General features: G+C 34.0%; 2 protein-coding genes across 4 annotated transcripts; one reads left to right on the forward strand and one right to left on the reverse strand.

The window, feature by feature from the left end:
- Nucleotides 1–55: 55 nt before the first annotated feature.
- Nucleotides 56–2,749, reverse strand: LOC113874290. Of its 3 annotated transcripts, XR_003506089.1 has the most exons (6): nt 2,377–2,739; nt 2,217–2,306; nt 1,790–1,909; nt 1,596–1,666; nt 627–818; nt 278–418 (listed from the first exon to the last, which is right to left on the reverse strand). XR_003506089.1 is itself a non-coding variant. In XM_027512527.1 (5 exons), the coding sequence occupies exons 1-4, from the start codon at nt 2,719–2,721 to the stop codon at nt 1,643–1,645; spliced, it is 579 nt and encodes a 192-aa protein (XP_027368328.1). In that variant the 5' UTR covers nt 2,722–2,749; the 3' UTR covers nt 56–418; nt 1,596–1,642. The 3 variants fall into 3 exon arrangements, 2 of the variants coding, with proteins under 2 accessions (XP_027368328.1, XP_027368334.1); XM_027512527.1 differs by lacking the exon at nt 627–818 and having other exon boundaries at nt 56–418; nt 2,377–2,749; XM_027512533.1 differs by lacking the exon at nt 278–418 and having other exon boundaries at nt 428–818.
- Nucleotides 2,750–6,829: 4,080 nt separating this feature from the next.
- On the forward strand, nt 6,830–12,031 carry LOC113849485 (snurportin-1). The gene is made up of 7 exons (XM_027479425.1): nt 6,830–7,321; nt 7,399–7,588; nt 7,672–7,922; nt 8,189–8,303; nt 10,123–10,215; nt 10,537–10,680; nt 11,496–12,031. Exons 1-7 carry the CDS (start codon nt 6,978–6,980, stop codon nt 11,610–11,612), a joined length of 1,254 nt encoding a protein of 417 aa, XP_027335226.1. The 5' UTR covers nt 6,830–6,977; the 3' UTR covers nt 11,613–12,031.
- The last annotated feature ends 1,842 nt before the right edge of the window (nt 12,032–13,873 follow it).

Here is a 13,873-nt window from a genome sequence, read left to right on the forward strand (position 1 = left end):
TGTAATAAGTTGGGAATTCGTACTTGATAGTTTGTTTCGAACATTTGTAACTTAAGTTAGAAGTTTCAAACCAGTAATCCAATCTATTGGGATTTTGCACCTGCAAACTAATCCATAAAGGGAACGCAAACATCATGTTTGCACCAGTTCACTTGAGGAAACAAACAGAAAATCAAGAGAAATAGAGTGTTTAAATGGAAAAGAAAACAGCTCCATCCATTATACTATAAATTTTACAAAATTGTTGCATTTGAGTTTTCTGAACTAAAAAGCGTGACTATTAACAGCTTTTTTCCCCCAAGAATACCAAACTACTCAAATGATCCCGCCAGATAAGGCTGTGGCCCGAATGATACCACAACTCCCCACCAAAAAGGTTCACACAAATTCGATTGCTGGGCATGTCATCTATGTCCTCCTGCCATACCCAAAAACAACAAAAAAATAAAAATCCAAACTCAGATCAAACTGAAATCACCATCATGTATCAGACATAACATTATACTTAAACCGCAATATTTGACTAACATTACATTGTGCCATGAGCTACTAAAAAAAAATTACAAAAGTGACAAATTAGAGAATTGTGAATAAAAAATGGGTGGCCCAGTGCCCCTGGTTCCCACCTGGTGGGGTTTGGGGAGTGTAGCAACCTTTACCCCACGAGCGGAGGGGTTGTTTCCAAGATTTGAACCATGAAACTTACCATTGCACCAAGGTTCACCCCTCAGAATTGTCAACTTTATTACATAAAATTATGTATACTCAAAATTTTGCATGTGTTTTTGTTGAGCTCCAAGATGGAGCAACAATCCAACCTTAGAAAGAAGAAAAAGAAACAAAAAGATTTCAGAGTAACTCAATTACTCAAGCAGAAACTTGATATGAAATTGAATTCAGATTATTTTAGTAATCAGTTCACAAACTGAATTGAAAACTGCTCCGTGCAAAAAAGAATAGGAAGGACTTTTATGGTTAATTTTAAATTATTTCCTCATCTCCTTTCAATTCTAGCAAATATAAAACACGCAGATTTTAGGGAAAAGCCTCATAAATTTAGGTTTCAGCAAAGCACAGATCCGTCTCTTAAGTAAGCAAAGAACATCAACACAACAAGCATCCATTTCATTTGCTCTATTTTCTTAATTGACACCAACAAATATGGTCGCCGCCCCCACTCCTCCCCCAAAATATACAAACCCACCCAGTCTCCCACCCACCCATGCCCCATAGAAAGAAAACTTCAAATATGAAACACTGGATTGATTTCTCACCTTCTCCATCTAGTAGGATAAAGCTTTATTGAAACCTGACCAATTAATTGAATTATAATTAGCTAAACTCTCCTATTCAAACAAACAAGGAAAATCAATACCCTATCTCATTCTCTTATACTTGCATGACTACCATATATCAGATAGGCGTATGAAGAAAACTGAAGTAAACTACCGATCAAATCACAGGCCAAGCTCAAGTTAAAATTTCAAAAACATAAAATTTCAAAAACATTGCCCGTTAAAATTTGCCAACTTTGTTCACTAAGAGACATTCTGGATAAATCCAGAAGCAACAGGCTGCAATTTAGTCAAGCATACCATTCATTGTGAGACATCATGTCAGAAACTCCATTGATTTACTGGTATTAACGCCCATTTGGTGCCTCATCCTGACAACATATAACAATCTCTTAGAAAATCGCACAGCCAATATAAGCATAAAATTTATATTCCAATTCAACCTGGATAAAAGAAAAAACTTCACATCCAAACTATAATTAGAAAATGTTTACCATGGTTGAAAACTGGTCTCTAATACTGTGCATCGCTTTCAGCATCGTCCCTAGAGAATCTGTAGCCAACTGGAACTTCACATCCATCTCTCCCGCGTGAAATTGAGTATCATTTTGAAGCTGAAAAGGAAGCATTCAAAACTATATATTCACATAAAACCACATTTGATCATTTTACATACAAATACAAAACACATACACATGGATTTGTGCGTGTTTGGTATTACGTTGAAAAATCTGTAAACGTGAATCCAACGCAGAAGCTACAATTAATAGCGTTGAAATCATACTCATTCAAACATGAATCAATACAGGTTAAAAGTGAAAACACTTAATTGATATCGACATCTGTTACTTACTTGTCGTTTATTTTTAAAAAAAGCAAGTACAGCATAATAAGAGACGGTATTTCGTATTCCCTATTTACCTTCAAATTAATAACAGCAGCAGGGTCAGGTGATTCTTTATCCAGATTCGCCATATTCCAAGTCATTGCCTTTAACCGGGGAACAATATTCTGAAAATAAAAACAATAATGAGATTAAGGTATTCCAATGGAGCTCACAATTAACAGTAAAATAGTTGACCTGATCTTTGAGGACGTCGTCTTGCCACTCTGACTGAAACTTGTGCAGCAAAAGTGTCAACAGTTTTTGCAATTCGGGGAGAACTTCACTGGGAAACAGCTTGGGAATATCGTCCTTGCAAGTGTTCTCATAAACACACCTTCTGATTAAGGTTCGGAGGCAAACGAGAAGTGGGTCGAGGTCGGATTCATTTTGGAGTTGGAGCATTTCTTGAATCATGCGTCGATCAGTAGAGTGAAGACCGCTCTTTCGGGTTCTCCAAAGGGTTTGAAGAATGTATTCAATGGATTCCTTGGAATTGGCTCTTACCAGAACTGGTAAATGACTCCATACCGTTTCCTCCATTCCCACCCCAAACCACTGTCTTCCTTCCTCACACACACAATCCAAATTATAGCTTACACATTTATAATTAAACAGTTGGTATGTTAATTCAAGAAAATTGTTAATCAGATGAATTTAACTACCTCCACTATTTTATTCAAAAAAATATCTTTTTTATTTTTAATATAATAAATTTTAACTAGAAAATCATTATTTTTAAATATTTATAATTTATTTTAAAGTTTGAAATTAATGAAATTATTCAATTCATATAGTTTTGCTTTATTTTTTTTTTAATTTAGACACTTTTTTTTAAAATTTTTTGTTAATTTTAATTATTAAATTGAGTTAAAGATTAAGAAATAATACATTTTTACTAAAAAATATTTATTATATTAAATATATAAACATCTAATAAATATTTTTTTAATAAAAATTTATTATTATTAGTTAATTTAATTCAAGAGTTAAAGTTAATAATTTTTTGTATTTGAAAAGCAACGCTTTTTCATTTTATGCTTAAACGTGAATTTGTAATATATATATATATATATATATATATATATATATATATATAAAACAAAAATATAATTAATTTTTAATAAAAATTTATTATTATTAGTTAATTTAATTCAAGAGTTAAAGTTAATAATTTTTTGTATTTGAAGAGCAACACTTTTTCTTTTTATGTTTTAACGTGAATTTGTAATATATATATAACAAAAATATATTGATATCACGTTTAGAAAAAAATATGATATATATAATTTTTTAAGTGTTTTAAAATATTTTTTTTATCACTTATTAACTTAATATATTTTATAATTATATTTACAGTGCTAACTTTTTATATAATTAAGATTAATTAAATAAATATTTAATTAGGTTATTTATTTATTTTGGTCTAAATAAACATTTTAGGTCAAAAAATAAGTTTTTTTATTTTATTTTTTGTCAACAAGAAGTAATTTTTATTTATTTTTGGTCACGAAGTAAATTTTTATTCTTTTATGAGAGTTAATTTTTATAAGAACCTTTTTGCTCTTAATAATATTTTTTTTTTATGTTTGATGCTCCTAACCTTTTTTTTATAGGTTTAGGCTTCACTCATTCAAAGATTGCATGTTGTAGCAAATCTTGACGAGATTTGGTAATTTTTCTTTAGTACGGGGAGCTACAAGTCTGCGGGTAGGTGTTGATGGTCTACATGCTTTATTCTTCAAATTCCTATGAGAATATCTTCATCCCATGATCACAGGCTTTGTTCAAAGTATCTTTACTCCTCCATCTCGAATTAAAAAGGTCAATCACACCCTAATTACTCTTATTTTGAAGATGGACACTCCTAAACATATCAGTAATTTTAGGCCATCTCTTTGTGCAATATGAACTACAAAATCATCACCAAGCTTCTCATTCAGAGACTAAAACATCTTATGCTAGAGCTAGTTTCTCCTAACCAAAGTAGCTTCGTCCTAGGGAGGCAAGGCATTTACAATATCATCATTCTTCAAGAAGCTGTTCATAGTATGCACTCTCTTGAAGGTTATAAGGGATATATGGTTCTTAAGCTTGACCTAGAAAAGGTTTATGACAAGTTAAGATGGGACTTTGTGCAAGATACCCTTATCAAAGCCAGTCTTGGAGGCTTTTTCTCCGATATGGTTATGAGCTGCTGCATCACTTCCTCTTCTTTTGCTTTGAACTGGAATGGAAACACCTATGAGATTTTCACCTCCTCTAGGGGACTTCGTCAAGGAGACCGTCTCTCACCCTACTTAATTATTTTGTGCCTTGAGCGTCTTGTACATGCTATTACTTTTGTTGTTTTTAATAATAACTGGAGACCCCTATTCTTTTGGTAGAAATGGTCTTCACTTAACTCATATTTTCTTTGTAGATGACATCATTCTTATATCAGAGGCTTCTAAAGACCAAGTTCAACTTAAAGATTGATAATTTCAGTTTGGCTTCTAACATCTTTATGAGCAATAACAAGTCTAAAATGGTTTTCTCCCTAAATGTCAACAATCAAATGACTCATTCTCTTGGCAGTCAGCTTGGTTTTACTATTAGTATAGAGTTGGATACCTACCTAGGGACTCCTATCCATATGGTTCGTCCCAACAAGCATGCCTACTCTTTTATCCTAGACAAGATTCGAAAAAAAGCTCTCTAATTGGAAAATTCATCCGCTGTCTATGGCTGGTCGTATCACTCTCACCCAATCTTCCATTTCTAGTATCCTGGCGTATGTCAAGCAAACACACCTCATTTCTCTCAGCATCTGTGATGAAGTGGATAAGTTGTGTCAGAATTTTATATGGGACTCTGCAAATAAGAAGAGAAAGTGTCATCTTATATCTTGGGATTCCATCTTCTCTCCCAAGGATAAGGGTGGACTTGGCTTTAGGAAGCTTAGAAATGTTAATTTGGTGTCTATGGTGAAGGTAGATTGGAGGATCATCACCAATCCTGACTCTCTTTGGGCTAAGGTCCTTCGGCATAAATATAGATGCAGATCTAGTTATGATCCTTAATGCTTCACCTACTTGGAGAGGGATTTATAAGGCTTGGCCTCATATGATCTCTAATGTTAAGTGGAACATTGGGGATGGTCAAACTACAAAATTCTGGTCTAATAAATGGGTTACTAATGATCTCACCTTGGAAGACTTGTCTCATATCGGTATTCCTCATGATATGCGGGATATTCTTGTTGCTACTTATTCTCTCAATGATTCTTGGAATTAGAATCTTATGGGTCAACATGTCAATTCGAAAACTATATCTTTGATTGCTAGCTATCTTCTGCCTCATCCCTCCAAAGGCAAAGATTTCCCTTCTTAGTCCCCTCACAAGTAATGAGTAATTCTCTTTTAAGTCTGCTTATAATTCCTTTCTTGGCTTTAAGGAAGATAATGCCCCAGATAATATCTTCAACAATGTTTGAGTTTGGGAAGGCCTTTAGAAGATCAAGACATTCCTTTGGAAAGAGCTGACTCCTTACTAATAAGAAGAGGAAGAAGTGTCACTTCTCTGCGGATGATAGTTGCGACTATTGTCATAATGCCACTAAGACGATAATGCATGTTCTCAATGATTGCCTCTTTGCTAATATTGTTTGGTCTTCTTTTGTTTTGCAGGATTCTTTGGCGTCATTCTTTAGCCTTGGACTTCATAGATGGCTGAAAGCTAATCTCAATGGGAGCATCAAAATGCAAGAATCGCATTGGAGCATGCTATTTGGCGTGATTGCTTAGTAGCTTTAGAATGCTAGGAATGATCGCATATTCAAGTCTTCTCCTTCCGTCCCCCAGAACATCATTCGTCAATTTATAGAATATGCAATGTTGAGCCATCTTCTCAATAGTTCCTCTAAAAGGATCTTGAAAAGATCCTCCAAAGCTGAGACCTTATCTCTTGGAGTCTCAATATTGAAGGTTCGATCTCTAATACTCCTCTTGAAGCTACTTGTGGAGGAGTTATTCGTGATGATCAAGGTAGATTTGTGTTTGGGTTTGTTTGCAAGATTGGTACATGCTCTGCAATTAAAGCAGAACTTTAGAGCTTACTTGAATGCCTCAAACTCATCAAGGTTCACAATCTCCAACGGGTTGTGATTGAGATGAATTCTAAGATAGCGATACATTTTGCTGAGATGAGCTATGACACCTCTGATGATTATTTTTCTTTTGTTGGAGACATTTGTAACTTTGCCAAGATATCTAATATAATGGCATCTGCCATATCTTTAGAGAAGCAAACAGGAGTGCAACTTATCTTATTAGTATTGTTCATAATCATAGTTTAGGATTCTATCCTATTGTATCTTTTTTTTTTACTCTTGTTCCAATTTTTAGAGAAAAAATATATAATTTTGCTTTTTCTCACCTTATTAACTAGATTTTTTGGGGCCTTAGTCAGTGCTCCCGATGAATAACAAAAGAAAATTATTCTTTATTTTTTGGTGGATAATTTTTAATTGAAATATGTACCTTTGGTCTTTGGAAAAAAGAATTCATGCCGACTCCTTTGTAACTGGACTGGTAAAATAGGGAAATTTATTAAGGCCCGTAATTTAGGGCAAAGAAGGTGGCCCTTTATTGAGCCCATCCATTTTCGACTCATGTCTCCCTCCCTGCGAAATGTTTCGAATCGAAATAACAACTTCTTCTAGCAAATAGAAAGAAACAACTTTGAGCTCGACGGTGAACGCGCTGAACTGAATATAATAAACTCTCTTCTGATTGTAACACTCAAACTGTGACTCTTTCATGGCACCGCACGATCTCCGCCGTCCGTTCAAGCGACCGGCGATCTCCGATCAAGAGAGGCGCAGGGAACAGTCTTTGCTCCGCCAAGCACAGAATCGCCGGGACGCTCAGCATCACGCCCGCTTCTTAGTCTCCACCGCCTTCAATCTTCCATCCCAAACCCCCCACACCAACCTCCCCGAACCAGAACCTGAACCCACCGAAACCCCCGAACCTTCGCACACGGACCTCGACGTTCTCGAGGCCTCGAAGCTGAAACCCTCAGAGGCTCGCAAATGGTTCGCCAAACAGCTCATGCTCCCCGAATGGATGATCGACATTCCCAACAACCTCTCACAAGACTGGTCCTTATCCTTTCTTCAATTCTCTCTAACCTCTTTGCTTCGCAAATCCCACTTAAATTAGTTTCTATCGTTTTCAGGTTTGTTTTCGCTCGTCCCTCGGGTAAACGCTGTTTTGTCGTTTCGTGTAATGGAACGACTATAAGCCGTTTGCGTAACGGTTCCATTCTGCACCGTTTTCCCTCTGCGTTGCCGAATGGGGCAAGGAAGAAGGACTCTTCCTCTGGTTCTTCTCAGTCTTACTCTATATTGGACTGCATCTTTCACGAGGTTACTATTTTCCTTGGTGTGGTTTTTTAACGTTGGTGGTTTTGTTTGGTGACTTGTGTTGTGTGTGATTTTTGTTAATGCAGATGGATCAAACTTACTATGTTATTGACATGGTTTGTTGGCGGGGATATTCGTTGTATGATTGCACTGCGGAGTTCAGGTTCTTCTGGTTGAACTCCAAGCTCGCAGAGACTGGTGCTTGTGACCCTCCCTCGCATTATCACAAGTACAAGTTCAGTTTGGTTCCGGTATATGGTTGTGACCGGAACGGCCTCCATGCGGCTTATACGGCACCGCTGCCTTATGTCAAAGATGGTCTTCTATTTTATAACAAGTTACTAATAACTCTTTCTTTTGTTGCGTGATTTGTCATAAAGTTAATTATTATGTTATGCATTGTGACAACCTCTGTGAAATGCCTTCAAATGGATTGTTTTGTGTAATTGTTAAGAACTGTAGTCCTTTCAACCCAAGTGTTGGTTCTTTTATCCTGTAGTACTTGTTGTGTCTAATGAGATTCTTTTGTTCTTTAAATCTGCTTGTTATTTTCATTTTCACGCTCATATTATGTTTGTTACTTTTGATTTGTTATTTTGTTAGGCATGCGCACTACGAGGCAGGAATTACGCCATTAGCGTTAGTTTGGAAGGATGAAAACTGTAGTCAATATGTTATGGACACAGACAGTAAAGGACAGGTTCCAAACCAACAGCAGGTGCTTTCCCTTCTTTTGCATCTTCTCACTGCTTTCTTTTCCTTGCCTTTTCTTTACTTTATATATTTCAGTCATTTGCTTTTGCAGATTTCAAGCCCTTGTCATTGAACAGTGTATATAGGAGTAGGACTGTTAGTTCCCCTTCTTAGGCATTTTTTTATGGCATCTTGTTTGTTGAAATTGAACTATATCTTAATACTACAGAAAACACAGAAACTCACCCACACGTCATAGCAACCTATAGCGATCTTCTAAGTTCAAGTTGTTTAAAGTTGACCTCTCTTCCCTCTTTTCTTCATTTTAGAACTGAAGTTACCATTACGTTGTGAACATATGATATGAGTGTTAAACATTGGCTGTTATGCCTTTTAAATATGTTGCATTGATGATGATCCTTAATAAACTTATAATGGATGTACCAACAGTTGTTAGAATCTCAAAATTTTATTCAGATTTTACAATCCGAAAGATAAAAAGCATAATTACATTCATTATTATTGTAATTTTTGTTTGACATTTTTGTACTTAGTTTCCTAAGGTATAAATTGAGAAAATTTTCTGCAGTGCACATTCAATTTTGCATGATTAAATATCAGATGAAAAACCAATTATATGATTGTCTTACAACAACAACAACCAAGTCTTATCTCATTAGGTAAGGTCGATTACATGGATCACACGATGCCATTGAACATGGTAAAAAATTAAATTTTTAAAAATTTGGTTAATCAAAAGGTCTCTTTTAATAACTTCATCTAAGGTTTTTTTGGGTCTCTCGTGACTCTTCTTTACTAGAGTATAGCGTCATGTAGACCAATCCACTTTAGACGATTTTCAATCATCTTTTTTACTATAAGTGCTACTCCAATATTCGCTCGTATATTATCATTTTATATGATTTGATTGCTTTGCTTTACAAAATTTGGATTTAATTTTGTGAAGTTGTGACATGAAGGGCATGAGTTCTAATCTTGGAAACAGTCTCTTTGCTTTGTAGGGATAAGGTTTCATACTTCTATCTTCTCTAGATCTAACTAGGTGGGACCTGTGTGCACTAGGTGGCCCTTTTTTCATTAAATGTTTATTTGCTTGATTGTGTCTCTAGATATTTTGGTGAGTCAAAGTTTTGGAAATTATAACAAAGGTCTGAAAGATTAATTAAGGAAACATTACCATTTTATTTCAGAAGTGGTTGCAGAAGTAGTTATACAGAAACTAACCACATAAAATTTGAGAGTTAGCCTTAGCATAGCCAGAGAGTTACAAGTGATCCTCCCAAGACCCACCACCCTACAATGGAGTAAGCCTTATGGACGGGTGTGTGTGAAGGAATAAGATTGATTGACACTAGGTGTCAGCCTTTATAAAATGAAAATTTCAATAACTTCTTACAAAAAATAAAAAAATAAAAATTTATCAATCCAAATGTTGAATTATGTGATACTATCATATCAAATTTTAGAAGATTTAGGCATTTGTAAATATGTAATTTGTTTGTAGATATTTACTTATATTTTAAATAACATATTATATTGTAAAATAAAATGGTGTAATGAAATATTGATTTATTTTAAATTGTATGAAATTTTGTAGACGATTTATTTTTTGAGGACTTCAAATCTAACGGTTGGATTGATAAAATTTACTTTTTACAAAGTTTAACACTTAGTGTTAAGTGATCCTATCCCATGAATGACTCATTTACAACTTTAAAAATGCTTGAAGTCCAAGTCGATTAATTTATTCATGTTTTATATATTTACTATTTAATCTACATATGTGATATTGCTTAATCAGTTTCTCTGGCTTTCCAAACCAGGTGGTTTTGGAGTTTCAAGAAGATGGAAAACTGACTACCTCTGATGATCCTCCAGTGGTTTTTGGCTGTTTAGATGGAAGTTTTACAGAACAGGTTTGTTTGAAAGAGGTTTCTATATAATTGAAAATTGGCATCTGATGCTTAATTTAATTAGCATGCTTAGCAGCCTCAGCCAACTGAAACTTTCTGCCAATATATACAATCTTACATTGTTTCTAGGAATTTTATTTTTTTACAGCACTAGTTTGATAGAAATGGTTGTCTGAGAAATTTTGTTCTGGATGGGATAGTATGATTGGCTGTCTGTCATGAAATTTGGCATTAAACAAGCTTACATCTTTGGCATCAAACCCACTTTTATTTTTTTTTATCTTTTACCAAATAATTCTTATGTGACTTTCTTCAATTTTGCAGTCAGGGCTGCATTCAGGATGTCTTCTACGGTTTACAATTGGAGAGGGAGGATTGGTTTTGATGGATGGGAAGCTTGAGAATGCTGATCTAAATTATCTTGGCCAGGCCAATCGAGCTCGTGCCTCTGCTGATAGTTTCTCTAAGGTTGTAAGGGAACGTTCCACTGAACCTCTATTAAAGTATCTGCAACTTGTCTCATTTAAACACTAACATTTTACTCTAGATGGATTGCATATCAATGTGGAAAATGTGACAAAGTTAATGGAAACAATTTTGAGGGAATATAATTTATTGAACTACCAATTTAGCTGCCCTGAAAGTCCCTTGACATCAATTGAAATATTTTAACATTAGATATGCCTTTCAAAGATTAAATTGACTTCATCACATTGATCTGTATTATGTTGAGCGGTAGCTTTGCTTGACCGAGGAACTATTCTGATATTATTTTTTGTTGTTGGTATCAAAATCTTTAGAGGATCAAATTGGTAGTTTTGTCAGATAAAATTGTAGTAGGATTAGATGTAACATTTGAGTTTTAGGTAGAAATTGTACTTACTACGTTCCCAATAATAATAAGTGCTTAATGGTGACTATTGTTGGCTCAAGGATTTGGGGTTTTGGTAATTTGAGGAATGTTTTCATTTGAGGCTGCTGTTTTAAGTTTCCATTATTAATACCATTAGTATTGTTGGGTATTTTCCTTTATGAAAAAAAAATTAGCATGTATCTTATTTTAGATGCTTTATGAGTAGTGAATTGTTTAATGGTTTAGTTTATATTTGGTTTTACCTCTTTTTCGTCTCCTTTCTTCATATTATCATTATTCTATTACGCAAGTGCCTTGTGATTTTTCTGTATTGCCATTTACAGGTTGTCGGAAGAAGACTTTCCCGTAGTGTTCATTCATTGTTTTTGGGGTTTTAGTTTATAATCATGCTGCAATTTTGCACTTTCAGGTTATGTTCCAATACAGTGTTAGACACTCCCCCCTCAGGATTGATGATCTGTTGGGATCTGTCAGTTCACCAGTTGATCAAGAAAGCAAACCTTGTGATATTGAGATGGATGGTTGATAGGGAATGCGCTATGGATTGCATGCCAATCTCTTATCCTGAGAGCATGCTAAAAGTTATCACCTTAATTTTTGGTTCACTATGATGCTTAATGTTGTGAAGGCTTCCATAATTTATACTGAGGATCCAGAAGATTGCTACCTACCACACGTACTGAGACAGAGTTGTAACAGTCGTACGTATGTTTCAATTTGTAAAAGAAATTTCTTCAACTTAGACGGGAGCAAGTGTGCATATGCATGTTATCCATATTGTGTCTGGTTTATTTGTTGCTAGGCGCTAGCAGCCACTGTATTTGATTTAGTTTTTAAAATTCCTATTCATCAGTGTACGGTGTAGCATGACTTGTACAGTCTATTATAAATTTGAAGTTGAATTCACTTCATAAATATAAGTTGTTTGCTGGGCGACCTCTTTCTTACACTTCAAAGCATGGTACTTCTAAATGATTGGCATCTTTGGCATTCTGTTCATACCTTATTGGATTGAGACATAAATGGGATTTTTCTCAAATTCTTGGGAATACCTCTAATTTCTGTCTTTTCAATTGTTTGAATTGGTTTTAGTAATATACTACACTGATTAGAAAAATAATAATATTTTTTTATTATTTTCACTACATTTAAGAATTATGAATCATTAGTGTTTTTATTTTAATTAAAAATTTGTGATGTTACTCTTAACATCATAAATTATTTGACTATAAAGTATTTATTAAAAGATGTCAAAATTGTGCATTTGAGTGTTGAATTGCATGGTTCAACGCTTTTCCAATGATTTCTCCTTGAGAGTGGTGGATCGTTTAACCTGCGTGCAAAGTGGGTTGGGTTGCAGACTCAAATATAAAAAAAAAACTCCTAATTTTTTAAGTTTTTTGAAACAAAGGTTTACATGTTGCTTACCTCTCTTCTCACGATCTCCTCTAATATTCTCTCTCGAAAATGATTGGCTTCATGACTCTGCCGGCTTTGCGTGTTGCGTTTATTCTCTTGTTATTGTGTGTTGCTTCGTTCTTCTTCGTTACCAACATTAGGTGTTCTGCTTCATCCTTCTTTAGTGAAGAATGGTGATAAAGGATTTAAACCACCTTCCTACCATGAATTAGAGGCAAATATTTGAAGTAAAAGCTTGATTTTACTAAGCAAGCTTTAGAGTAGCAAAAGTCTATTGGAACTCTTATGACAGAACGGTGGACTAATAAGAGAAGACGATTATACTATAAACTTTTTGGTAAATAGTTTTAAAAGAACTATTTTCTTGAAGTTTATTGATACATTTCACATATCTTAAACAACTTACCAAAGTATTCAAGGTGATAAATGATATTACTAAAAATGTCATCCAAATTATCATAGATAATGCAACAAACTACAAAGCAGTTGAAGAAAAGTTGATGAAGAAGAGGAAAAAGATATATTAGATGCATTACATAGCCCATTACATTAATCTAATGTCGGAAGATTTCGAAAATAAAATTCTAATACCAAAATAAACAATTGCACACGGTAAAAAGATTACATTCTTCATTTACTCAAAGAGTGGTTTCATTTCTTTATTACATCACTTTACTAAATAAATAAATTTGATCAAACTTGTAGCTACATGTTTTGTTACATCTATACTTTGGATTGTTTGATTGATAACAAGAAAGCCTTGATAAGATTATTCTCATATGAAAAATGCTAATATAGTCAATTTGCAAAGGGTAAGGATGGGAAGGTCATTGAAAATGTAATTAATAATAATAAGTTTTAAAAATATATTGTGATTTGTTTTAAAGATGCTTATACTTTGATCAATGTATTTTGATATAAGTGGATTTAGATGAGAAGCAACCAAATTATTTATTTATGATGAAATGGATAAAGGCATAAAGCTAAGTTATTTATTAATGATGAAATGGATCAAGCTAAGGAGATGATACAATGTGCTTGCAATGGTGTTAAAAACAGATAAATTATTTTCTAAAATTTTAAGTTTAATTTTAAAGTCATTTTTTAAAAACATTAAATTCTCTCTCTCTCTCTCTCTCTAATTATAAGCTAATATGGTAGTGAATGTTAGGCTTTAAATGAACAACATGAGAAGTAGGAGTAGCAGCGATGAGAATGTTAAGATAGATGAGTGGTCGCACGAAAAAGGACATGATAAAAAAATGACAATATATATGAGAATATTGGAGTTGCCTACAATGAAAAAGATTAAAAATTGTCTAAGGTGATTTGGTCACGTGTTGCATGATTTTTAGTCTGATAAAAAGG

This window comes from Abrus precatorius, unplaced genomic scaffold (assembly GCF_003935025.1).
Source record: "Abrus precatorius isolate BTA unplaced genomic scaffold, Abrus_2018 Scaffold10, whole genome shotgun sequence".
Taxonomy (NCBI): Eukaryota; Viridiplantae; Streptophyta; class Magnoliopsida; order Fabales; family Fabaceae; genus Abrus; species Abrus precatorius.

Bases quoted from the DNA above. Each gene is read 5' to 3' on its own strand.
- LOC113874290 (XM_027512527.1), bottom strand. From the start codon at position 2,721: ATGGAGGAAACGGTATGGAGTCATTTACCAGTTCTGGTAAGAGCCAAT. The intron at 2,307-2,376 runs GTCAACTATTTT...TTTTATTTTCAG, and splicing joins ACGACGTCCTCAAAGATCAG to AATATTGTTCCCCGGTTAAA. The intron at 1,667-1,789 runs GTAAACATTTTC...ATATGTTGTCAG, and splicing joins GAGACCAGTTTTCAACCATG to GATGAGGCACCAAATGGGCG.
- LOC113849485 (XM_027479425.1), top strand. From the start codon at position 6,978: ATGGCACCGCACGATCTCCGCCGTCCGTTCAAGCGACCGGCGATCTCC. The intron at 7,589-7,671 runs GTTACTATTTTC...TTGTTAATGCAG, and splicing joins TGGACTGCATCTTTCACGAG to ATGGATCAAACTTACTATGT. The intron at 10,681-11,495 runs GTTGTAAGGGAA...TTGCACTTTCAG, and splicing joins CTGCTGATAGTTTCTCTAAG to GTTATGTTCCAATACAGTGT.